General features: G+C 58.9%; 4 protein-coding genes across 4 annotated transcripts in view; 2 read left to right on the top strand and 2 right to left on the bottom strand.

Annotated features, from left to right (window-relative positions):
• Positions 1-1,726: 1,726 nt before the first annotated feature.
• VOLCADRAFT_121686 (uncharacterized protein) lies at positions 1,727-6,845 on the bottom strand (the record flags this gene model as incomplete). Its single annotated transcript, XM_002958099.1, has 11 exons — positions 1,727-2,069; positions 2,277-2,389; positions 2,641-2,819; positions 3,007-3,219; positions 3,275-3,313; positions 4,222-4,624; positions 4,786-4,968; positions 5,183-5,530; positions 5,907-5,997; positions 6,348-6,404; positions 6,772-6,845. 11 exons carry the CDS (start codon positions 6,843-6,845, stop codon positions 1,916-1,918), a joined length of 1,854 nt encoding a protein of 617 aa, XP_002958145.1. The 3' UTR covers positions 1,727-1,915.
• A 2,084-nt stretch (positions 6,846-8,929) lies between these two features.
• VOLCADRAFT_99359 (uncharacterized protein) lies at positions 8,930-16,877 on the top strand (the record flags this gene model as incomplete). Its single annotated transcript, XM_002958125.1, has 10 exons — positions 8,930-8,960; positions 9,672-10,415; positions 10,650-11,875; positions 12,086-12,441; positions 12,768-12,785; positions 12,831-12,906; positions 13,273-13,377; positions 13,609-13,692; positions 14,304-14,795; positions 15,777-16,877. The coding sequence occupies 10 exons, from the start codon at positions 8,930-8,932 to the stop codon at positions 16,875-16,877; spliced, it is 4,233 nt and encodes a 1,410-aa protein (XP_002958171.1).
• Positions 16,878-18,455: 1,578 nt separating this feature from the next.
• Positions 18,456-24,283, bottom strand: VOLCADRAFT_99358 (uncharacterized protein; the record flags this gene model as incomplete). Its single annotated transcript, XM_002958098.1, has 12 exons — positions 18,456-18,485; positions 19,216-19,284; positions 20,044-20,121; positions 20,509-20,641; positions 21,040-21,236; positions 21,499-22,113; positions 22,468-22,470; positions 22,522-22,866; positions 23,194-23,573; positions 23,808-23,918; positions 24,039-24,157; positions 24,198-24,283. The coding sequence occupies 12 exons, from the start codon at positions 24,281-24,283 to the stop codon at positions 18,456-18,458; spliced, it is 2,166 nt and encodes a 721-aa protein (XP_002958144.1).
• Positions 24,284-25,271: 988 nt separating this feature from the next.
• The window catches only part of VOLCADRAFT_99357 (uncharacterized protein), a gene marked incomplete at both ends in the record, with an annotated part of 2,102 nt that continues 1,249 nt past the window's right edge, over positions 25,272-26,124 (top strand). The window contains 2 exons of the mRNA XM_002958124.1: positions 25,272-25,376; positions 25,455-25,528. Of these exons, the coding sequence (XP_002958170.1) occupies positions 25,272-25,376; positions 25,455-25,528 (179 nt within the window). The remainder of the gene's footprint in view (positions 25,377-25,454; positions 25,529-26,124) is intronic.

The raw sequence follows: 26,124 nt of genomic DNA, 5'->3' as shown, positions 1-26,124 counted from the left end.
TGTTGCCCCTCACGGCCTCGGGTTATCCTCCTAAATATCAGACTTCTTGGATCCGTGAAACAGCCAACACGTCCACCGGTAAGAAGAAGAGGCAACTTCAGGATCGTGGTCCAACAACATAAGCGACTACAAAGAGGGCGGCGTCTACTAGGTCTTGGTTGCAAAAGCTCCTTCGAGCAAACGTTTCTTAATTCAGATACAAATTGTACTTAATACATTTCGTTTAAGTCGGTTCAAGGGTAATGTTGCGCATCAATCACATAGACCTTGCAACTGGAATGGCTTTACGCCCCTTGTGTCAGGTATGAATAAGCTGCACAGGTAGCCACAACTGCCGCTAACTTTATCAAATCGGCTCCATTGTTATACTGCAACAAAAGCTTTGTGCCGTGCAGAACAGCTACCGACCCAAGGGCCAATGGCCTTGACAACGGCGCATCCTTCCCTTCCTTTCTTTAAGATCCCGAACACGTGGCCTGGGATTCAATCTCTGGTGGACCGCTGCCCTTTGGTTTCTTGCCGTATTCAAGTCGACGCATCTTCTAATCGGCTGTTCACAGCTTAGATTTGCAATCTGCAGGCGCCCGCGACACATAATCCAAACGTTTCCAAGACACGCAGCACAGCACCATTACAAATTATGTTGTGTTACTGCACATATGGTTCGACACGACACGGACCACATGAAAAGATCCAGGCGAGTTAGTTTGGAAGCCTGGCCACACATATGCCGCTATGCCGCTTCGCAAATCGACGAGAAGCCCCCCCTGCTTCTTACAAAGATAACGTAGCTAAAGACACCTCCGGAGACCGAGCCGAAATCCAAAGCAGGACATAGCATCCCGTACTACCGGCAGCCACTCACACAACAAACGGGTATTCCAGTTTCTTACCAAAACGCGGCCTTGTTGCTAGCCAACCCTTTATCCAAGCCATAACTATCGACAACGCCTAGCGCAGCAGTAATAGCAACGGCCGCAGTGCAAATTATCGGCCGGGGCGATGCGCCCCCCGCCAGAGATTCATATCATAATATGCCGTACAACTCTTAACGGCCAACAATCTCCGAATACCGCTAACCGTCACCGCCCCTATATGCCCCTATTTTATGCATCAACCGGTCCGGTTCCGAAACCAGAACGCCACTCCGCCCCTTTCCCCCACACCCATTACCATATTCACCACGCAAAAATTGCTCACACATACTCATGTCGTATGCAGACCTTGCACGTCGCAAACACACACACAGAGACACAGACACACACACACAGACACTCTCAGCAGACACATCTCAACCCCCCATATCGCTAGGGGGGTTGGCCACCCCACCCGGGTGGGACTCCGGACCCGACCGGGTAATACACACCACGGTCGTGTGCACCGCACGTGGTCCCTTGAACCACACGCACGTAATGATGACAGGTGTTTCACCTCCTATCAAAATGCATGCTCATGCGAGTGGGGGTGGACACACCACCCGACCCACAGACAGCAGACTTTGATACGGTGCGGGGCCATCACCTCTACCTCCTCCTACCTCTACCACCACCGCCTCCTCCACCTCCTCCACCACCACACGAGCACGACCTTAGAAAGGGCAGGGCCGCGTAGATGCCCTGCCCTTTCAATGATGTGCAAGTACACACACCTATAGATATACACACACACACACGCACACAAACGCGTCAGCTGTTTAGGTTGGATGTGGATATGTATGTATGTCAGTGTCCACTTGTCTCTTCCGCTCGTACACACAAAAGCACCTAACAGTCGTACACGCGGCGGCGCGCACATGAAACTAGTATACTGCTATTGCGTTGTGCGTCGTCATCTGAATCCCTTTCGTCTAGGCAAGGAATACACGGTTTACATGGCTATGTTCAAAGTCAAAAAACCGCTAAAACCACTAAAACCGTCACCAGTATGTCTTGGTCTGATCCGCCCACACGGGCATGTTGGCAACGTCGCTCTTGTGCTCCCCAAACACGGGCAACCGGCCAAAAAACGTCTGGTTGCCTTTGTCCTGCATCTGCCGTACCCTGTCGTACATTTCGCAACGCTCCTCGTACCTGATGGAAGGCCCGAGGGATGGGTGGCAATTGTAGGGGGCAGAGGGCAAGGAGGGGGATATGATGTGGAGCCAGCCAACTACCGCAGAGCTCCCCCTTCACGGTGACTAACGCACAGCCCGCGGCCCGCCACCCACATCGACACCCCTCCGAAACCACAACCCAAGACACCCCTTCCCCCTCCTACACCCTTTCCCCACCACTCACCTCTGCCTCGCCGCCTTCGCGACCGCCCGTCGCCCATCGTCGGCACCGCTCGCATCGTCTTGGCCCGAGTAGCCCGAATCGATTTCGGAGCGTGCGGCGTACCGGTGTACTTGCTGTGTACGGCAATGTACGGACAACAGACAGTACATACGTGCGTAAACAACTAACAGGCAGGCAGAGGTTAAGGCCTGAGTTCTGCTCCCAGCCGACCCGGGTTCAAATCCGCCTGCCGACCTCTCGGGTGTTTGATGAGAGGTGGCGAAATGGGAGGTGGCCTCCCATCTTATGGACGGTGAAGGGCGTGATATATTAGGGCAGCCCCTGCTTCCCCCCACCAGACATTTCCCCCGTTCAGGGCCCCTACCTGCGCCCTCCTCCGCGCCTCCTTGGCCTTGTCCTCCTTCTGGTAGTGCAGGTACTCCGAGTTACTGGACTTCCGTACATAGGGCCCCTCGGGCAGGGAGGACGAGGAGGTGCCGGGGTTGGGACAGGTGACGGAGCTTGTGTCTCCGTAGCGCCTGGACCAGAAGCGGATATAGAGACCTAGCGGGGTGGGGTGGGGTGGGGTGGGGTGCGGTGGTTGGGTGGGGGGTTTTCAGGTGGGCGAGGACATCTTTGGGAGGCTAGGTAGCATGTGACGTATGTGGTACACAGGCTGGTACCCTCCCGCCTCATTCCCCCCCCCCCGCGCCGCTCTCCCCCCACCCCCACCCCCGCCGCCAATACACACCTGTCGCGTGTGACGGCGCTTTACTGCTGTGCGACGCAGCGTCCATGCTCCTAGACATGTACGGCAGGGCGGGCTCCCCCGCGGCCGCAGCAGCTCGGTTTAGCGACGCCATCAACGGGGCGATTGCGGTGGCGTGTAGCTGGTAGAGGCTGTCCCGGTCGCCGGTGGCTTTGCTGGGGAGCGGTAGTGGCGGGGCGGGGGGGTGGGCGGAGGCTGTGGGGGAGGTTGCGCAGGTGGGCTCCGTCTCGGGGCGGCGGTAGAGGCTCACCGCGGATAGGGCCCTGGTCTGAGGTGTGGGGAGGGGGGCCTGCGGGTTTGAGATAGGGGGAGGGGGAAAAAGTGGGGGAGGGGGGCGATTGGAGAAGGAAAAACACACACACATACACACGCATACACACATACACGCGCACACATAGAGCGAGAGAGGGTGGGGGTGATGGAGGGCTTCACGTATGGTCCTCATAGACTGGCTCAACTCCCAGCTCCCCTTTAGGGGAAGAACTAAAAGGGGACACCCCTTTGTTTCCCCCAAAGGAACACATTCTTCAACCACCAATTCCCTGGGCGTTATTTCCCCCCCCCACCCCTCGGCATCAAACACACACAATACCCAGCCCCGCCCCCCATCATCCACCCACGGGGACAGTCAGCGGCTCCCCGAACCGCGCCAGGGCTCCCAACACCTTCCCACCACCATATCCGCCGCCAAGGCCACCGCTACTGCAGTTGTCAGCGTCCCCCCAGTCATTGCCGCTGCTGCTGTTGGTGTTGTCGTTGTTATTCGCCGCGGACAGCTTGGGCCCCCCCGTCGGCTCGTTGTGGGCCAACCGCTCGCGAGTCAGACGCCAAGTCAATCGGTGCTTGAACGCCGTTTAGTCAGCGGGACCGGGCGCGGAGGGGCCGTCTGCATGTGCGAGGGATGACGGAGGCGTGTACGGCACTCGTGCCTGGTAACGGAGTGGGGCGGCGGGAGGTGGAAGGTGAAAAAGGAAGGGGCCACATAACACAGATAAACACACGGACAGACAATCATGCAAACCTTCGAGTTCGGGAGTCTCTTAAAACACGTACATACGTACATACAGTCTTTTTGGTTTCCCTTGCTTTGGCAGGTATGACGGCCCCCTTTCCGCCACATACACACACACACACTCCTCCTCCCTCACTTCCTTCCCTTTCCCGCCCTTTCCCCCTCCAGCCACCCCACTCCCTTACCAGGCACTAGTGCCGTACACGCCTCCGTCATCCCCCGCACATCCAGACGGCCACACAGCGGCAGGTCCAGCTGCTTAAACGGCGCCAAAGCAACAATCCCCTTGCCGTACAAACTGCGAGCCAGCTCCAAAACCAAAGGCTGACGCAGGGCCCCCTGGATCTCGTCCGGGCTGAGACCGAGAGACAGAGACAGAGGTACGGCACTGGCGGTTGTGTTGGTTGTGCCGCCATTCCCGGCGGTGTTGCCGCTTTTGCGGTTGTTGTTATTGTTGCTGCGGAGTCCTGGTTCTTCGAACATTCGTGCAAACTCCGTGTAGTCTATGACCCCGTTGCGATCCTGGTCACAGAGCTCGAACAGGCGGTCGACCTGGGGGCGGTCAACCTCCACCGCGAGCTGGGCCAGCTGCCGAATGAGTGAGGGGGGAAGGGGAAGGGAGGGGAGGGGAGGGAGGTGTTGGTGGTGAAGCGTGGTGGCAAAACCCAACCTTAAATGTCCTGCTAACTGCATCCAACCGTCCTAACGGTCATTAACCAACCCAACTGTATCCAACCAACCCTACTCACCCCTTTTGCAAACTCCTCTGGGTCGATGAGCGAGTTGCGGTCGGAATCCATTTGTCGAAACACCGCCCGCAGCTTGCCACGGCAGTTGCCTAACTTGGCAACCACCAGCGCAGTCAGCATGGCGTCGTTGTGTGCCTGCTCGCTGTTGTCCTCCCGAGCCTGATCAAGCAACCCCGGCATGCGCTGCAGGGACAGGGCCGCAGGGGATTCCTCGCGTGTGGGCGGGATGCCGTACATGGTCAGGGCACGTGCGGGTTGTCACGACCTCGGACATCCGGACCCGGGTTTGTGCCTCGGGGGAAAGGGGTGTAGAATGTGGGGTGGGATGAGGTGTGTGTGTATGTGTATGTATGTGTGTGCGTTGGGGGAGGGGAAGCTAGCACTCGCAGTCTCACACCTGACGGCCGTGTCGCTGCCAGTTCCAGTACGACTTGCCGCCGCCGTCGCCGGCGCCGCTGCTTCCGCCGCCGCCAGGCCGTACGACAGGCGGTCCCGGCACACTCATCCCTCGCGCCGTCGCCACCTCCTCACCCCCCAGCGGCGCCGGAACCTCAAATGCCCGTACAAAGTCCAGGTAGTGCGCCCTGCCGCCCTCCTGGGGGACCACCCGGGCGATGACCCTCTCCCGCTCCCCGGGCTCCAGCCCCACGTGCAGCTGCTCCAGGGCGGCACGCAGCTGGTCGCGTGTCAGCATCCCGCCACTGCCCTCGCCGGCAAAGCTGAGGAGCACCTTGCGCACGTAGCCCTGTCGAGGAAGGGGCGGTTCGAAGGAGTGTCGGGGGGTTGGGGGCCCGCGGGGTTTCGGAGGGTTTCGGAGGAACAGGGGGGGAGTTTTTTGGGGTGGCATGCGGGGCTTGCGGAGTAGAGAACTCATCTCTGAGGATATGCGGGTGTCGTGTGTGTGGGGGGAGGGGGGGAAGAGGGGGAGAGGGGGTTTCGGAGGGTTTGTGGGTGAGTGGGGGCTGGGCCCCGCAGCTGGGGGTGGTTTAAACGGCGCTGTTCCTTCAGTACGTCCTTCTCCACTGGCCGTACATCCACTACGGTGTCGTCATTACGTCACATACCCCCACTTCCAACCTCCCCTAATCTCCCACCCTCAACTCCTAACCTCCCCGGCCCACCTCCCGGTGTGTTTTGAACAGCTTGTCGTACACTCGCGTGAGCAGAGGCCGATCCTCCACGCGGGTTTCACGAGCAGCAGGTTCCTGGGGCCTTATGTCGCCACAGACGTGGATGGAGGGGAGGACGTGGAGCGGCAAGATGGCGAGTACCGGACCAAGGGGGGAGAGGGGTAGTATGGGGGAAGGGACCCGGGAAGGGACCCGGGGATGAGTTGGTTTCGGGGCGGGAAAGGGGAGAAACGGTTTTTTTTCTTGGTGGGTTTGGGTGAGGGTCGGAGAGCCAACTGTACCGTGGCTGTGTATGAGCTATGACACGGAGATCAAGGGACGCGGGGGGGGGGGGCACGAGTCCTGCCGAGGGGGAATTCAAGTCGCATTGGATGACGCGCAAACACCTGAGTGCAGTACAAAATGTACTGCACAACAAGCTCACATACATACCTAAGGTGCTCAGGTACCTTGACCAGGCGGTCCGCACGGATCAGGGAAACAGTGCTTCTGCAACAACGAACCCAAAAGCGAGGGAGGGGTATGAAACGCCTTATTGGATGGCATGACATCGCATTGCTATGGCAGTTAAGCATCCCCTGTATGGCCCGAATGGTCCAAATGGCCCGGTGGTTCGACTGCACAGTTTCCTTTTCGTGTAGGTGAGCCCGCATCAGCATTTTTGGTGGTCAATGTCCACAGGATTAGGAACTATATGGCCGGTTATCGAAAAACATGAGTCCGCGCACCTTGAGATAGACGACACACCATCGTCCAAGGAATGCGCATTGCTGCAAGCACAATTGACATATACGGGGTACATCAGGACATTCCCATATAAATAGTGCGAGAATGCCATTTAGCATTAGGCGCGCACCTGATTCCCATCGCGTGCCTCCGGACGCGCCGGCTGGCCATGGGCGATCGCCCATTATGTTCATGGCTAGACATTTTCCTTAACAGAGAAAGCAGCGACAAGCTAACCTGTTTTCGGCTTATTGTCAAGACGGAGAATACTTTGAAGTACTCAAGCGCGATCGCAAGTTACAGTCTATCATTGTAAGGGAAGAAATCTCGTAGCAAGACAAAGCAATCAAAATGCATCAATGCGCCCAGACGCTCTCTAACGCTTAGCTTGCTTAGCTTTGTAGAAAATCGAGCAGAGAGTTACAAGCTCTGCCTGGGTAGTTGCACCATGTGATAGGTTTATTTTAGGCATAAAGTGATGAATACCCACAAGGGCAAATGTGCCGTCTTCCGATCATTGCCGTTTCGGCGGGCTGAAGCGACTTTTACTCCGAAACCACTCCTTCTTCCTGCATCTGACCATTATCTTAGTCTATGGCGAGATAAAGTATGTTTGTTTATTTATATATCTATGCGCGAAGCATCACGGGCGTAGGCTCTCCTAGGGATGCTGTGCAAGTTGTGGCACAGGTCCAACACATTTTCCCATATCTGTAATCCACAAGCAACCGTGTTGTGCAAAATATTGTAATGGGACCCCTCACTTAACGGCTGTGGTTTAGACATGTTGTACAGCTATGGGTCAAGATGCAGAGGGACCTCTAATCCAGGCGGGAGTGATTTCGTCTATTCACTTTTTGGCCTTGCCGCCCTGTTCTCCACTTGGCGTAGACAGCCTCTGGGAAGAACTGCGTCTCTGATAACCCTCGGCCTCTGATAGCCCGGTAATCCTGATGACCCTGTAATCTCCGGGTTTCTAGTCTATGTCTTTGAAGACCCCGCTGCACAGGGCCAGTCATGCCCTTCCATGTCTCATGAAGCTTGTCGCATATTTCTCCCCTGTAACACAAGTAAGGTGCATAAACTCAGATGGCAGATGAACGTCCGCACCACCTTGCGGAATCCACGGTACATCGCTACGTCAAGGCCGATTTGACGAACAGGAGTAAACTTTCTCAAAGCTGCCCTGTGGACATACGGCTGGCGAGCTGCTAATTCCGCTAGCAGAGTTGCGTTCGGAAGCCAACATATTGCCCAGTGGGGTAGTTTGCAAAACCTAAGATCCTGATTTGCTGCAAGATAAGCCTGTCATGGACTGCGCTCTAGAAACCTAGATACGGCGGCAAAAAGAATAGGAACCAGGCAGCTACACATGCTCAATTTTCGGTTGGAAACTTGAGCCTAAATAATTTCGCAAAGGCCCGGCCATTCAATCAGATGCAATCGTTCAGTTGACATCTGCCAGAAGCTCTGGCTTTGGTTGTGGCCCCGGATGCAAACAACGGAAAGCAAAGTTTGCATCCAAGGTTTACGTCAGTAAGTGCCTTTCGGCTTTCGCTGGGGCGCCTGGCTGGCGTTGCGGTTTCCAATCCCAAACAGAAGTTGGACTTAATCCGTGCAATATGAAATACTCCAATCGCAAAAGGGACAGCAGTGTTTTGATTGCTGTAAGGATGATGCTCCGGAACCGCTGACGCCACAAGGTAAGGAACGGCCGAAAGCTTACATCATAGCAGATGCTTTTCTGCATCGATTGCTCCACCAACTCTAAAAAAATAGATGGCGAATTTCTGAAGTCTGGTAACGCGCAGACCTGGCTAACGCGATTGGGAATATAACTGAATTACGTTTCCAGTTTAAACCTTCCAGGGCGCGCTGTTGCCAACCGGCGCCCGAAGCATTTTTTCCCGGCCGACTCCGTGCTTCAGTTACGTAGTTACGTCATTTTTCTCCGCGCAAGCATTACAACAAAATTCCATCCTTCACAGAAACGCGGTTTCCTATCAAGTTGCTGCCGGCGTCTCGTCACTATTTTGCCAGACCATCGCCTCCCCGCGAACCACCTGAACCTACTCCGTCGATCTGGGTCATCTCTGAGTCATCGACCATTCCATCCAATCCCACCAACAGCCCACATCATCCGGCTTCCTCTCTGCTACTAAATTTATAGATTTGCTTGGTCAGCGCGCAGGTTACAAGGAGTTTGGAGAACTTAAAAAGCAGAGGCTGACCCACGGGTCATAGTTGTCCCAGCAGCTTCCCGGGTCCTTTACTCGTCCACGCACAAAATGCTTGATGTGGTGGCCTTCATAAGCTTTGGTGCGCCACATACAAAGTGAGCACGGCGTGGAGCAGAGTGGTTGGTTGGGGCTTATGCTCTGGAGCTATATCCGTACTAGCTGGACCTGATGGCACATGCGCGAGGTGGCAGTAGCTGCGAACTGAACTACTACATCCACATCTACTGACCTGCTACACCCTTGAATCACTGCTAGCGTGAACTAAAAACTAAACCGCCGTACAACTTCTTTCCAATTCCTGCTTCGCTTCTTTTGCGTCTGCGGTCAGCCACCTGCTGTAGACCACAGGTCTGACCTAACTGATAACGGTTAACGGCTAACTGCTAAACGTTAACGGCTAGCGGTTAACGACTCAGAGACACACATCAGCGCGCGCACAGCGACTCTTCGGGCCGAGCCTGGTTCAGGCGGGCAGTAATAGCAGTAGCAGTAACAGTAACATTGGCAGTACTGTACTAGCAGCCGTACTATAGCAGCAGCAGCAGCAGCAGCAGGGGCATTAGCAGCAGCAGCAGCAGTGTCTGTCCTGGTTTGCTTCATCATTCATTCGCCCTCTGCCCTATCGGACAGCTGTCCAAAGGATCTGGCCAGGATTAGATAAGACGGGGCCCGCAGACCGCCCATCACTCCATCACTACTAGGGGCCCTGCTCGGAGTGTCCGTGGGGCCCGCGGGAGCCGCCATACGGTCCAGTCTTCCCGACCGGACCCAACCCCCCACACGGGTCCAGCTCAACTCAGCCCCAGCCCCAGCCCGGGGCCACCTATAACCCGGGGCAACACGCGGCCGCCTATGGACCTGTCCCGGGCGGCCTCCCTGGCGCTCCTCGGGGCTCTGGAGGACCGCCTGGACACCATGAGGTTGGGGTCCTTAGACACGCTGGCGGAGGCGGCGCTGGCGGCGGAGGCGGCGGAGGGGGCTGGCGGTGGCGGCGCCTCCGCCGCCGCCAGCGCGGCGTCCCCTTCGGGCGCCCCACGCCACTCGCCTTGTGGCGGCGGAGGTGGAACCTCCCTAGACGTGCTGCCGCCGCTGTTGACGTTTCTCGGTGCGGAGGTGGATGATGGCGGTGTACGGCGGGGTAATGGACCGACGGGGCTGCCGTCAGGCTTCTTGAGTGCCGGAGCTGCTGCTGCCTGTATGCCTGGTGCGCCGGGTAGTAGTGGCGGCAGTGGCGGCGGCGGCGGCGGCAGCAATGGCAGTGGTGGAGGCTCCGCTGCACCCGCAATGCCTGCGGCCACCCCGTTTGCAGCCGTGGCGACGACAGCGGCAGCGGCCGCTGCTGCCGCTACGACGACGCCGCCACTGCGGCCGTCATCGCGGTTTTTCCTGACAGGGCTCAGCTCTTCTGCCGCAGATGCCATCGCCGCTAGCAGCCCTGGGGTCAACCTGGCCGCGGCGGCGGCGCACGTGCCGGATCACTCCGCCTTGGCCACAGACGACGCTGCCGCCGGCCTGTGCCGTACAGGGACCTTCGGTGCCCGTAGTGTCGCAGCAACGAGAAACATGAAGGAAGGCATGAGCTGCTGCGGGGCACTTACTTGCGGGGCAGTGGGGCCGTTACGTTCCGGCGGAGGTGGGAGCAACGCAAACGGCGGCGGCGGCGACAGCGATTGCAGCGGCGACGACGGTGACGTCACCGGCAGCGGCAGCGGACAGTTGATCGTGTTGCCGCTGTTCCATTCGCTGCCCACCGATATCATGGCGCCAGGGGTAAGGCCGCCGCCGCCGCCGCCGCTGCCGCCGCCGCCGCTGCCGACGTCGGTGCCGTCGGGGGTGGCAGCGAGACCCGGATTAACAGAGCGCCACCGAACCCCTCATGGTGTTTGTCGTACTGGCGATGCCGCGACACCGAGCGACCCGTCTGAGTGCTTACCTCCGCATTCGCCGCCGCCGGCGCAATCACCGCCGCCGCCGCATTCGCCGCCGCAGAAACGGCCCGGCCAAATTGCCCCGCGTCTACAGCACCACCAGCAGTATCATGCAGGATCAGGATCAGGGGGCTGGGATCCCCCCTGGGTTAGGGATCAGGAGCAGCAGCAACCGCCGCCGCCGGCGACAACGGCGACGGTGGCGATGTCGCTGGCGACACATGCGGCTCTAAACCGCCAGGTTGCAGTGCCGCCGCCGCCGCCGCCGCCGCCGCAGCAGCAGCAGCAGCAGCAGCAAGGCCATCCGTGTCGGCCATCCGCGCTGCTGAATAAGCCCCTCCAAGCACAGTCACCGCCGACGCCACGTCAACACCAACAGGATCGCCAACAACAACAACAACAACTGCTGATTGGGGTTGCTGGTGCTGGTGGCTGTAGCGGCAGTAGTAGTTGTACGGCCGTCCAGGATCGTCAGCCGAGTGAGAGCGCACCGACGCAGCTTGGGCATACCACCGCCGCCGCCGCCGCCGCCGCCCCCTCTGCCAGCAAAAGGCAGCGGCAACAGCCTTCGGGGCATCAGCCTCAGCAGCCTCAGCAGCAGAGTCGGCTACTGCTGGGTGATGGGGTCTTAGAGCGGGGGGCGGCTCACGTGGACAAGGACGCGGGCGAGGGTGGCGAGGAAGCAAGGAGGAGGAAGAGGCTGGCGGAATGGCCGCCGCGGGTAGGCGGTGCCGGCGGCGGCGGCGGCGGTGGCGGCGGCAACAATGGCCAGATATCACCCGGGGAAGGGTCCGACGGTGGTGGCGGCGGATCCCTGCCGCGGCGGCGTCCGCGACAAGCTGCTGCACAGGCAGCGGCGACCATTGCCGCCGTCGCGCGGGACTTGTACGGCATACGCGGTGACAAAGCCGCCTGTGATAGCGGAGGCGGCGGCGGGGCCGGATTAGGGACGGCAGTTGACGACGTCTATGACGGAGGTGATGGTGGCGGTAGTCTGGCTGTTCCGACCGCCGCCGCCGTCGCTGCGGCGCCGTCAGGTGGTGCGTCCGAGGCTGCTGCGGCGGCGGTGGCATTACCAGCGAGCAGCGCCGACGCCGATATGTGGCCGTCACTGCCGCCGCGGCTGCCGCCACTGCCACCGTTCCGCTTGAAGATGCAGCTCTCCTGCGGCGGGAACGGCAGCGGCGGTGGCGGCGGCGGCGGCGGTGGCGGCGGCACGAAGCGAAATGCGACAGCCGCTGCTACTGCCGAGGGGAAAGCACAGATCCACCACCAGGTCGCGAGCCGAGACGGACATTCCGCTGTCCGGCAGCTACAGCAACAGCAGCTACAGCAGCTACAGCAGCTGCAAATACAACCATCGCCAGGCAAGAAACTAAAGACAGGCGACGCCGCGGCTGCAGGGCCGCCGGCAGCGGCGGTGGCGACGGCGCAGCGCGCTGCCAAGATCGCTGAGTTGGCGTTCTGCAGCGGCGGCGGCGGCGGCGGCGGCATTGCAGCCGCGCCGATGGAGGCGGCGGAGGCTGAGGTGGCGGCGGCCTTGGCGGCTGCCGAGGTGCAAGAAGCCGCCGCCGCCGCCGCCATCGCCATGGACGGGCCTTTTAAGGGCAATCGAAACAGCGACAAAACCATGTGGGTGTCGTATGGTGTGTCGTACAATGATCATGGAAAGCGCTCCTCGTGGCCCCAAAACGGGCTAAAAAGAACCAACCAACCCAACAAACCCAACAAACAAACCACCCTGTAACAACAACAACAAGGAAACACAGTTGCAGCTCAGTTTCCACACTAACCAACTGGCGGCAGCTGCAGCACCACGGCTAGGGAAACACCCTCAGGCAGGTGGTGCAGTGAACTTTGGCAGCTGCAGTTTTTGGCAATTTGTATCGTTTGTATCATGGTCTTGGAGTTCCTCCTCCTCCCCCGCGCCCCTCCTCCTCCCCCTCCTCCTCCGGCAGCAGCTTCACTGGCTCGTGGTTCGTCTTTTCCCCCCTCCCCCCTACCCCCGTTCGTCCGGGCAGGCAGCGTCGGGAGCGGAACCGACTCGCCGCTCGGAAGTGCCGTGCAAAGAAGATGGAGTTCATCGCGCACATGCAGGTACGACAATGCGGTATGTACGGCAGGTGGCGTGTTACGAGTGCTGTGGGCCAGACAGATCCCTGGAAAGGTCGGAGCGGGTCTTCACACCGCCCGGGGGGCCCCCTCTCATACAGCTGCTCCTCGCACTCTTTTCGTGCCGTGAAATTTCATAACCAACATTTAACCAACATTTAACTAACATTTAGCCGACATTTAACCAACATATAACTAACATATCTGCCGCTTACAGAATGGAGGAAAAATGACTTCCCCACCCCTCCAAGCCTCCCCTCCCCTCCCCCTCCGCCTCCAAGCCCCCCACAACCTCCCCCACAACCCTCTTACCCTCCCCCCCCTACCCCCGCTCCCCGGGGCCTCCATAAGGCCCAGCTGGACGCCATGGCGGCGCGCAATGAGGAGCTCCGAGTGCAGCTGGTGGCTTTACAGCGAATGTACAGCAGGGAGGTCCAGCTCAAGGAGGTGCTCAAGGTAGGTGGGGCGAGCTGCAATCGCAAGGGGAGGGGGGGGAGGGGGGAGTTGCACCTGTTGCAAAGCCAAAGCACGTTTGTCGTACAAAAATAAACGACATGGTGTCATCAGGTTTAATTAAAAAATATATTTTTTGGCTTTGGGTTTTCTTTTGAAGGGGGGCGGCAGGAAATGCATCTTGCATGACCTTGGGCGCCACACTATATTAAATGTTTGATACCGCATACGCAGATTGTCGTCCAGGGGTGTTGGGACATGTACGGTTCTGGATCCAAACTGCCGTACACCGCGGAGGAGGTGCTGGCTGGCTTGGAGGTGCGTGGGATGGACACTGCAAACTTTATGGGAAAAACGCATTTGGTGTGTGTTTTGTGCGGTTGTGGGGTGTGTGTGTGGGAAGGGGGGGAGAAAGAACGGGAGGTAGAGAGTTCTGGGGTTACGTGGTTTCGTGGGCTTCATGAGGCGTTCGTTGACGGGGGTGAGGGGAAGGGGTTGCTTTGGGCCGCATGCGGGGGTTCTAAGCGCCACGTGTGGGGGAGAGACGGCCGTGTGCGTGCGTGTGTGCATCATACATACACACAGACACGAACACACACACGAACACATACACACACACGTCGAACCTAGCGCATGGCCTAGAGCCCCCCTGAGCCCTTGCCCTGGCAGCAGCTTCACTCGTTCGTGCTTCGTCTTTCCCCCCCTGGAGCCCCCCTGAGCCGTCCGCTCAGTGCTTTTGTTTCGGATTGCTATCAAAATGCCCAAAATGCCTTCAAGAGACGTTCTAAAGACGACGTTCGGGTTGTCGACCCTCCGACACCACCAGCACCACGCGCTCACATGCGCGTACAGCTGCAGGGAGCTGTCGTACATTTGTACGGTAAAACCTCCGCTGATGAGGTGTACAGCACTCCCGCACCTGTCCGCAGGCAGGGTCGCTGGAAGTGGGGGAGCTGCTGGCCGTACTGGCGCCGTACATGGCACCGCCGCCTTCGCCGCAGCTACTGCTGGCGCCGCCGCCGCTGACGACGACGGCAGCGAACCCCGCTGGTGGCTGGCGCAACTCGCCCGCACCGCCACAACCGCCGCCGGCGCAAAGGCAGCCGACGGGCGGAATGGTCGCTGGCGACAAGGCACGTACAGAGTACGAGATGTACAACGAAGGCGGCGATGATGGACCTGACATGGCGATCGAGACCTCTGGTTCAGTGGGTGCGGGGGGGCTGTTAGAGGCGGAGTTGCTGGGTGGTGGAGGCGGGCGAGGCCGGGGGCCCGGAGAGAGCCGGGCCCCTGTCACCGCGGGTACGACAGGGCCAAAGCACCCGCTGCCTGGCGCTGTACGGCATGCTGACGGAATGCAGCAACTTGGCCCATTGGGTCTGCTGGGTGGTGCGCGGAGTTTCGGAGCCCGGGCCGGTCCGGTGCGAGTGAAGCTGGAGCCGCAGACGTATGTTGAGGGGGAGGAAGAGGAGGTGAAGGCGGGGGGAGGAGCGCCGCCGCCGCTGCCGCCGCCACCAGAGCCGCCGCCGCAGCTGCCGCAGCTGTCGCAGCCGCCAGGGGGGTCTATATGTCTCAACGCTGCCGCCTCTGCCGCCGCCGCCGTCGAAACAGCAGCAGCAACAACAGCAGCAGCAGCAGATGATGATGATGATGATGACGATGATGATGATGAGGGTAATGATGATCACAAGGAGCGCGGAGATGGTGACGATCGCGGTCGTAGCGGTGGTGGTGCTGGAGGTGGTCTTACTGCTGGCGGCGGCGGCGGCGGCGGCGGCGACGGCTGCGGCGACGGCTGCGGCGCACAGGACCTGGCGGCGAGTGGCCGAATGGACTCGGAAGACATCCTGCTGGCCGCCATGGCAGTGGTAGCGACGATACCACCCAGGGTAAGGAGCACAGCGGGGGAGGGGGAGTTGAGGAGGGCCTGATGCCACCGGCATCAGCGGGGGTGTGCCGTACAGATGCGCTAGCGTCGCGTGCCGTGCGGTACGGCTTGAGTACGGGCTATCGGCAGATCGTGTGTACTTTGCGATATGGTGTGATTTGTTCTCGACTTGGACCTTTTGGGGTTTTGGATTCTGGATTATAGCCATGCCAAGTGGAACTCCGGCGGGAGGAGAGAAAATATCCTGATTGTACGACATTGCCTACCGTTCCTGTTGGCGACGCTTTCTCACCTGTTACAGGAAGAGGGCTCCGTCCCGGCCGGTGGCGGTGGCGGTGGCGGTCCGGGTGACACCAGCGATGATGGCGGCGGTGGCGGAGGCAGCCAAAGCGGCACCGGCGGCGGCGGACCAGCTCGTCACCCTACTGCAGCTATGGCCACAGCCGGAGATGGCAGTAGCAGGGACACGGCCCTGGCGGCTTGCCGCGATACGACGGCTCTGACCGCCTTGCAGTACATGCTCCAGAACCCACACCGTACAACACCGTTTATCCAGACCCCAATTCCGCCACTGTCGGCGACAAGCAGCCCTGGGACGGGCGGGGCAGCTGCCAATGCCGCTGCCGCTGCAGCGGCGTTTTTCAGCGGCGCCGGCGTCAGAGCCAGCGGCGGTGGGATGGCGCTGCCGTGGCGGGATGCCGCGGATGGCATCAACCACATGACAGCGGCTCATGAAGGCGGTGCCGCCGCCGCCGCCGCCGGGCCCATAGGTCGGCCGATTCCACAGGTGTTGATGCCGGAGACGTTCTCGCCGCCTGCGCCGCCGTGCAGCTCCCCAGCCGGTGGCGGCGCAGCTGCCGCCGCGACCGGGTTGCCTCCCCCCACCTTCTTCCCCTGGCGCGGATGGGGGCCTATACAGCATCTCCACGCAGCGGCATTCGCCGCCCCCGGGATTGCTGCCGGCGGGGGCAGTGGCGGCGGCGGCGGCGGCTGTGCGGCAGCGCCCAATTTTGAGACCCTGCAACTCCCAACTCTGCCATCTCCTGGGTCAGTGCTTTCTGCAACCGCTGAAACGAACTTGCTGCCGTTGGCGGCTGCGGCAGCGGCGACCCCACCTTTGCCGTACTCTGTCCTGGGTTTCATGGTCCAAGACGGCGGCGGTACGGCCGCAGCGATGGGCCCTGCGCCTGGGGGCGATGCAGCTGCTATGGCGCCGCCAGTGCCGCCGCCGCAGTTCCAGGTGATGGACCTCGCCCAGGCTGCAACTTCGCCGAAACGCAACAGTCCACCGCCGCCGCTGCCGCAGCATATAGCGCCCCGCATGGCCCTTCCAGCGGCGCCGCCGTTGCTGCTACCCCCGCTGCTGTCATCACAGTCGTTGTTGTCTGCCGGGGGGTCTGTTGATCCCGCCGCGGCTGCCGGCGACGGCACCGGCGGCACCGGCGGCACCGGCGCTGTGCCGGGCCCGACGGCGTTGGCATTCGATCACATTCCTCAGTCAGCGGCTGCCGCCGCCCCCAGCAGCCCTTTCGGCGCCCTGGGTGTATTGCAGGCGAGGGCCTTACGGAGCGAGGCAACGTGTTTCAGGGACGCCGGCAGGCCGTACGGCCCGTAGGTTCTTAGAAGGATAGAAGATCGACATGGCTTTTTGCAGACTGTCTTTTCCCCAATCTTGCCTAATCCTGGAGTATCCGTCTATCTTCGGTATCTGCTTCAATTGTCGGTAGTTCGTCTTACCCTACGGTTCTGTTGATACTTGGGAGACTTCCCCGGGTTGCGATATGTGCGTTGCTGGGAACGGAAAATTGGGCAACGGAAAATTGCGATGATCTGACCCAGGGGCAGGAAGTGGCGAGGAGGAGGAGGAGGAGGAGGATGCATGAGTGAGAGCAATGGACGGGCACATACCGCGCCTGTGCCCCTCCTCTTTCAAACCCTTGGCGGTGGTGGCCGTGGTGGCGGTGGTGGTGATGGTCGATAGGAGATGCGTCGCACAGTGCGCCCGCGGAGGTTGCGTGTTATCACATGAATTCGTGGAGAGTACGAGTTCCTTTTGAGAGATTGCGGTGCTCAGGAGAGTGGGTAGCTGAGGGCGCGTGTGGGATTCACGACGAACCGGCTTAGATCCGATCTGAACTCAAGGTGGGGGCACGTGCTTTACGGGTGCAGCTGCACAACATTTAGCGGAAAGCTCTCTCCGCATTGCCCCGACAAGGGGTCTAGGCAAAGCAGTTGGGGCCCATGCTGCCCAGCTTGAAGCATGCATACATACATACATACTTGGGTTTGGCACTACTGGTAATGCGCGACCATTGCCCCCGGGAGATCTCGGGATCGATATCCATTAGGGTCAAAAGTCCTTCCGATGGTGGAAGGTATTGCGCCCCTAGTTGATGGACGGTGGTGACCTGGGATAAAGTTAACCTGCGAACCGACCAGGAACGGAGTTGGGCCGCTGTCGGCCCGGCAGATTTCGTTGGATGCTGATGGTGGGTGCGGAACCTGAGCGATCCACTGAGAGGTTGACTAGGGTGACTGGATGAGGGTGCCCCGAAATACCAGGGAAGGCAGGGTTTCGCAGGGTAGCTGCCACGGGCGAAGATACACCTCCCTGTTTCACACATCATACATACATACGTACATACATACTACGGGTGGATCCCGAGGGACGTAGATCGGGGGGTTCATGGCCGTGCATATGTGTGTCTGTATGTGTTTTAATCTTCAAGCTGATGAGGTGGACAGATGTGCCCTAAGATCTGCGGTTGGGCACGTGCAAGACATGCCAGGATCCCTATGCGAAGTCTTAGGGCCACCTAGGGCATCTTGAGCGCTTCTGACGGATTTCTTTCAATCCTCGCGGCCCCCCTAATTTTCAATTCTTGCGAGGAATGTCCGCAATCGAATCTGAAATCCTGTTGCAATTGAGTCGCATGCAGGGCTTGGGCCGCATTGGCCTCCCCTGCTCATGCATAGTTAAGAGCACTTTATTCGAGGATTTGCTACCCATGGCATGCAGAAGACAAAGGCACTGTGCAGCCTTTGTATTTGGCGGCGTCTTTGCTTCTGTTGTGCGGGCGTCGTTGCGATGGTTCCATGCCGGCGTGGCACGGGGAGAGAGAGGGGCCGGCGGCTTCTGTTATGGCGCACGGCTAGGGGTTAAGAGCCAGCGGGCCATGATAGCCTGCCGTGCCTAGGAATTAGGAGGGCTGTGTGAGCGGGGCTGCGAGGTGGAGTGGAGAGGCAGATACAGCCTTGCGGCGGTTGCCACCTGGATGAATGCCGCATGTGCATCTTCAAGTGCCGCATGCATGCGCCCAGAGCTCAGAACAGGAGCCCGAACTAATTGCAAGGAGGTAACGTGGTTAGTTGGAGTCGAGAGGCTGTACTGCCCGCAATAGCAATAGCAGCAAAGGCACGGGCAACATGCCAGGGATTAGAGCTATAGCTATAGGTCGTTGTTCATATCTATGGTTGTGTGTCAACCTGCTGTGCATCCGCCACAGCGGAGAAGCCGGAGTGTATGGCTCGCTGCAAAGAAGCTGGAAAGTTGGTGGGTAACCAATGGTGACCCACGCAAGGATGCCGTTCTTGCAGGGAAAGTTGATACGAGAAATTCGCATCCATACTTGCGCCTGCGCATTAATCGGTCGCAGGAAAGGCTCAACCATGGTCTTAAGGCTAAAGTTGTTCACTCTTACAGTTGTACCCGCATGGATTGGCCCCACGGCTGGGAGCGGGTTAGGGACAATGAGTGCAAGAAGAAAACGGTCAACCCCCTAGTCCACCTAGTCCATGTACCTTCTCTATGCGTCAGACACTAGTTGAGGACTAACGGCTTTAGCACACTTTAATTCTATACCATGAACAAGTCCCATTCCGGAACTGCGCCATGCCTCTGGCGGGAGATCTATATCTATATGCGATAGACATCCAACGAAGCTACACCCTACCTGCTGTACGCTTCCCAGGAAGCTACCGCCTACCTTCTCTCCTGTACTGGTCCTCAAACAAAAGCAACCCTGCAAAAGTCGAACGCAGTGGAAGTACACACGAACGCCCGAGCATCGTACGCCATCGCTGCCTGCGCCACACATCATGTGTCCTATCCTGCATGAACGTTAATAAACTCGTCGCTCACAGCCCGACCCTGCCACATAGCAATGTAAGGCGCGCGATATCTAAAGAACACCTCTTGCACTGCGTATCTCACTCCACACATGGGGGCGCTGCCGTTGGATATATCGCACTGCGTCTAAATATTCGCACTTGAAGATGGGGGTCGGCAGCACTATGAAAGCCTCACCGTGCCGGACGCAGCCACACCGTGCATATACTTTGCTTAATGTACAACCTACGTTTGCGCCAGCGCCGTTAAGATATACAACACGCAAACTGCGGCCAAAAAAAACATGTAAACCACCTGCAGCACACCCATGCTCTCGGCTTGCTACTCCCGCTTCCACTTGCTTCGTGGACGGTATTGGATAGGTCTCTCTGCCCATTGTAATATCTTCAGTGCATGCTCCACCTACCAAATCCGTGTGGGGATCTGAACTTCATGGTTGCATCCTCGCGGAAGGGTAAAGCACCAACATTCGCCATTATGCTCATCGGGCGGTTCGCTGATTTGTGGCAATGCCCCCAGCACTGCTATGGCTCCCTGTCAGTTGCCCAGATGGCTGCAAGGGCCGATAACAACCCGCATGTCGAGGCACAGCGCTGGCTTTCCTTCAATGCAAATTCACCCAGCCCAGGTTGCCCGCCCTGTTGCCCGTCACCTGCCCCGCGATGGCACCGTGAAGGCGAGGGCAATTGCACCGGGGTCTGCCTCGGAAACGGAGGTCATGGTCGCGGCACTCCGGGCAAGATTGAGAGTACGGGCAAGCGGCAGGGGCAGGAGCAGGCGCCTGAGGAAAGGGCGCTGCGCCGGCTCCAGCGGATGTTGCAGCGGTAGACGTGATGGCCTGGACGACACGCGGGAACGATAGCGTTATTGTTTCGACACGGTAGACATGCTAAGGCACGGCACTGTGTCCCTGGAAGGTTTCAGGTTCAAGATCGCTGAAGTGCGGGTTGAATTCCCTCGAACCCTATCACACACAGTTAAGGGATATTGCACAAAACTGAAGGGGCATCAGGCTTCGCTAAAAGCAGTGAATGTCATGCAAAAGCACCCCGTACATCAGCTTAGGGCGTTTCTAAAATGGGGCCCAATGCGAGGATGTAACAGCTGGCCGGCTTACCCCCATGCCGCCGCTTTTTGTGCCGGAGTCTGTTGCAGTGCCAGCAGCGGAGGCAGCCCGTGCGGCCGCGGCGCCAGTCAGCACCCGCTTGCGTGCGGTGCCATCGGTATTGGTGCACTTCCAGTACGACGGCCTGCACGAGCAACAATGCCGAGTAAGGTGGAAACATCAGGCCCGGGAGTGCTGCCACACATAAGGAATTCAGGTAAATTGTTATGCACCGGAATCAATTCATTCACATCAGGCTGATCAGGCTAGCGTGGAAGGCATATTCCAAGTTCGGTAGCATCCGCATCCGATGCGAGTCAGGTGTACAAAAGTTAAGCAGGAGGACAAAATTGCAGGCACTTGAGGCCCGATGGCCCTTCGCCACCCTAAGCAAACACCCTGCACATTTAGGTTTGCCTAAATACCGCCTTGCCCTTGCGCGGGATGCACAGTCCGCAGCTATACATTCATCACGCGTAATGCGCGCCTACAGCCACTCTCAACGTCAACAATAACACCTTGGGGCAGCGGTTGAGTTCTCACCGAAAGCCGTCCAGCTGGCAGTCGCAGTAGATGCACGTGGCGCTGCGCGGGTTGCACATGATCATGTTGCCGCATGTAATGCACGTGCTCTCCTTCGCATCGTACAACACGCGACCCGTGTCCTTGGTGCGCTTTAAACCGTCAGGGGCAGAAGGATCAGGCAGCGGCCGTGCACGCTCGCCGGCAGTGTCCCATGGCTGGCCGTCAGCGTCCGGCACAGTAACGTGCGCCGTGGCACGAGCAGGGCAAAGTACACAAGTGTGAGAAAAGGGGCGGTTGGCAGCGGTGACGGCTGAGCATAACTCGGCCTTAAAGGTATAACTTAGCGACGAGAAAAGATGCGTGACGTTGCACAGCAAGTCGCTACCTCAACCTCCAGATGTAGCAGGGCCCAACTAATGGCGAGCAATTAAAGCACAGGTGCCCCTCACCGCTCCAACCACCCCATCCCTCTGTCACCTGTTCCTTGCCACAGTGGCCGCAAAACAGCCGAATAGTGGCGGCGCCCGGCACCGGCTTGGCGTCCAGCGCCACGCGCGCAAGCGCCCGCTCCAGCTCCGCCAACACGTCCTTGCGTGAGCGGCGCGCCACGCCGCTGCTGGACTTGCTGCTCCGCGCGCCAGCAGACTTGCGACCAACCTTCCGTTTAGTTCCTGCACCATGGCTGCTACGTCTGGCCGACGTGCCCTCCTCGTTATCACCATCCTCCTCGCTATTTTTGCTCTTACGGACCTGGCCCTGCTCCATATGATCTTCATCAGAATTGGAGACGGTCTCGGGCTCCCCGCTAGGCGTAGCGGTGCTGTCACCCAAGGCACTGCCGTCCAACTGTGAGTCGGTGTTGCTGGGCGACGAGCCGGTGCCAGTGTCGGAGCCGCTGCACAGGGTTGCTAGGTCAATAAGCGGTGGGCCAGGCCTGCGGCCAGGAACGGCTGCAGAGGCCGCTGCAGAGCCTTCGCCGGTTGCAGTCGCAGGCCCGGAGGTGACTGCAGAGGTCTTGGGCGGTTGGGCCCTACTGCCGGCATGGTTGCTGCCGCTCGCTGCGCTCTTGGTAGCACCGGCCGCCTTTCCATCCTGAAACCAGGCAGGCGGGGTGCAAACAGGTCGCCAGACGGGTGTTGCTAGACAGGGTAGAAGTCTTGGTATGCTGTCGTCGTACCTGCTAACTAACCTTGCTCTACCGGCTAATTGCTGTCGCTGCTTCCATCGCATCTGCAAACGTCGGCATGCTAAAACAGATGCGTGTCCCCCTACGTTTCGTTTCCTATACAACATGTACATCACAAAACAGCAATGCAAACAAGAGCTCCTATAATGCCGTGGAGAAGCGTATAATCTGTAACCATTCGCACTCCAATACAAAATTGAGTCATGAGGCAGAAGCATGCAGACACACGTCAAGGTAACATGGCCGCGACAGGAACTCACCACCTGCGGGGCTGGCAGGTCGGTTGCGGCTGTGCTTCGTCGTCGTAACCTCACGTGTGCCGCTGCCACAGCGGCGGCTTTTCGCCGCGGGTCTTCCACCTGGAGATTCCAGTGCCGAGGCCGGTCATGGCGCGACGGGCTGCGGTCGCCACTGTAGCCATAGCCACGGCGATAGTCATTGCGGCCGCGATCACGGAGGTCCCGATGATCGCCACGGCTGTAGTCCCTGGCTTGATCTCTGTCACGGTAGTCACGGCGATTGCAGTCGCGACCAGGGTAACGGTCTCGATAGTCACGGTAGTAAGAACTGCCGTAACGGCCTCGATCGTCCCTGATGTGATCGCGGTCATTGCTGGCATATGCCGACTTGTACGGCTTGTGCTGCGAAGCAGCGTAATCCTATTGCGGTAGGGCGAGCATAAAGAGGTAGTGTGTCTGCATGACAAGCGCCGCGCGCGCACTCTGTAGATGCTTTCGGGATAGCATGGTATGGGCGTTGGGCACTGGGATGGCGTGCTGTGACCGTTCATCAATGGCAAGACGAAAGCCTGGCATGAGGCGAGGCCGGAAAACTCACAAGGCTTAAAAAAGATAGCCCGCTGCAAGGACAGAACACCTAGACTGCCTACCATGTCTCAGGTGGCATGACCTGTGTGACAGGAATCCTTCAATCGTGACTATCGCACGCATCCACACAATCTGTCGGTAGCACACAAACACACGCACCTCGCGACGCGCTGGGACGTCCGTTTGGCGTTGCGGTGGTGCGGGAAGCGGCTGGCAGGCGGCGCGATCCATGTAAGGCATGTTAAGGTGCCGACAGGGGACCGGCGGTGGGGCAGCATACTGCGGCTGGACCGCTTGCGGCTTGATGCTTTGGCTTGGTACAGTCTGTCTACAAGGGGCATGCTTTGGAGCCACCTGGGTACTGGTGGCGGTGCGGTCTCGACTGGGAGGAAGAGTACTCCCGGCGCTGATTGGAGGTGGCGGCGGCAGCGATAGCGGATGCACTGTAAGGAGTGGCTGCGGTGGGGGAAGTGGTGGGGGCGGCGGAAGGATCTCGAGCGGTGGAGGGCCCGGTGGAAGCGGTGGCATTAATGGAGATGCTGGCGGCGGGGGTGGTGGCGGGTAAGGTGGTAATGGTGGCGGCGGCGGGTAGGGCGGCAGTGGTAGAGGCGGGCAGGAAGGCAGCTGGGGGCCGGGTGGTGGTGGTGGATTGGAAGGGTGAGGTGAATCTTGGGGCAAAGGCGCCAGGGTGCAAAGAAGGGAAGATGGGTGGATTGGCTGCGGCGGTATGGCTTGAGCTCGTGCCATGGGCGGCTGATGCTGGTGACTATTACCTGCGGCATTGAGGCCGCTGGTGACCATGCTGCTACATGTTGCGGCACCAACCGCGGTATCTGGCATCGCTGAAGCCGCAGTGGCAGCTGTGACTATGGCACCATTGCCACCTGCGGTCAGCAGCCATGCACTGATTGAAGGCCACCAGCCGCGGTGACGGCTGGGTGTCAAGGTCCCGGTCGTGAGGCCTGCTGCTGTCGCTGGTCTGGATGGCCGTGCACCTTGCTCACCAAGTCCTGAAGACTTGGACACCTGGCGCTCCGCTTTAGCCAGATCGCTACCGGCATTTCCGTTATCACTTTTGCGACCAGTATTGTCGCCACCTTTGGAGGCTGCGTGCTTTGGGGAACTAGGTAGAGGAACAGTGGCCGCAGCAGCCAAGGCCGTACCGCCCGGACAAACTGCTGGCGATCTTGTACCGACGACTGCGTTGCACGGTCGATTCCAGTTGATCGGGGGTGCGGGCCTCATCCATGGTAGTGGTGTCAGTACCCGGATGTTGTAAGCGTAAGGGTGTCCCTCCCCGTATGGACGGTGCAAACTGTATTGAACATCTAGTCCAACACATAAGTCCAGGTTGGGCAGAAGAGCCGGGACGACAAACGCCTGCTGGGCGAAATGAAGATCTTCCATCGCGAATCACTGTAACGAAAGGACCATAGTAACAGCCGTATCCTTACCCTCGAAAAAGGGATTTGATAGTAGCGGCCATCACCGAACATACTCGTGATCATCCCGCTGCAGCTTTCATAGTGCGTTATCCTTCCACTATGAATCTCGTGCTGGGGCTGGTGATGCATGGCCCTCAGGAGCTCCTCAATAAAGGACTGTGCCCAAGGTAACAGCAGCCAAGCTGGATGTGCTTTGATGCCTAAATCGCAAGCAGCTACAAACCGGTCTGTCGCCAAAATGTTTCGGGCACACGTCTTGATTCCGCCAGGAGTACTTTATCCAAATTTGTATTTGTAATTATTTTACAGTCCTGCGACGCACTCTGCGCCTTTAGCAGTTTGGCCCTAAAAGCAGGACGATTGGATCGTGAATCCATAAGTTCCGATGCCATGCGGGATGAAACAGGGTAAAGATGGAACAAAATCCAAAGCTTGTATCGAATGTTTCATGGCGAACATGGAGAAAATCTTGGAGCTTGCTTTATGTTTAGATCTGGACTGTTCATCGATGCCGGGGCCCCTCCTGAGTTGTCAGGAGTATCGAAGCTGCTTAGGCTTATTGAACAAGTAGATTCGGATGTCACGACGCAGGGTCCCAGCGCTGCAGCCGATAGTGACCGTGGCAGAGCAACATGACCTCCCGCCAGGCTCCGTCCCTCCCCACCGGCTCCACATCACGCTAAGCACGCCGGCAAACGCAGCAAGCACGACTATCAAAACATGCCTCCTGTCTAATAGAGTCAAATTTAAAATTCAAGGGTTTGACCTACCGCATTTTCGGAAATAGGTAATATGTTTACATCACGTAAAAATAGTAGCAACCGATCCAGCCTCATGTTTTTTATACCCAATACCATCCTATCCCTCAGCCATCTAGTGCCGGGCGACTGCGAACAGGTGGAGGGGATTAACTGTGGATCAAAGGCATCTTGCCTTCCAAATCCGTGTGTATAACCTCGGATGTCACTTACGCAGAAGCCTCCTTCACGGCACGGCTTTCGCCAAATGCACGACAAGCCTCACGTCTTTTTGAGCGAGCGCAAGGGACGGTGGGTACCTTTTAACCTTGCTGGTCGTGCCGTCCCATCTTCCATCCGCTCGCATCCACTGGGCCCTGCACTTTCGGATACTTATCCTATCAGCACGCCTATCACGAGACCACTCACCACGTGAGGTACGAGGGAGTCTCACCCCCTCTCTCTTCTCTATGATCCGCCGCTGCCGCCACCCCAGGCATCCGTGGCCACTGGTCGAGCTCGGATACGTGTGGATGCCGAAACGGAAGATGGCTCCTGCGGCTGCTCTCTGGAGGCCAGCACGGCGCTTACGCCAGGCCAGTCCACGCCCTTGCCACACGCCCTTGCCTAGATAAGACAAAGTTGCTCCAATGTGCCATCCCTCGCCATTTCCTTCTCGCAGCTCAGTACATTACGATGCATCTACTTTGCAGCACTCTGGCCTTTGAACCGGACTGATTTGACCAGTGCAAGGCTCCACGGCCGACGGCAGCTCGTGAAGTGCAGCTCTCCGCTTGAGTGTGTGATGGGGCTGAGGTGACGAGGTTCTGTTCGGATGGCAGGACATGGCCATGCAGGTTTAGGCCCACTTTTAGCCCGGGCCCGACGGCGTTGGCATTCGATCACAT

The sequence above is a fragment of the Volvox carteri genome (assembly GCF_000143455.1).
Source record: "Volvox carteri f. nagariensis unplaced genomic scaffold VOLCAscaffold_86, whole genome shotgun sequence".
Lineage (NCBI taxonomy): Eukaryota > Viridiplantae > Chlorophyta > Chlorophyceae > Chlamydomonadales > Volvocaceae > Volvox > Volvox carteri.
The sequence above is the reverse complement of the archived record's forward strand: the minus strand, read 5'-3'. Positions and strand labels throughout refer to the sequence as shown.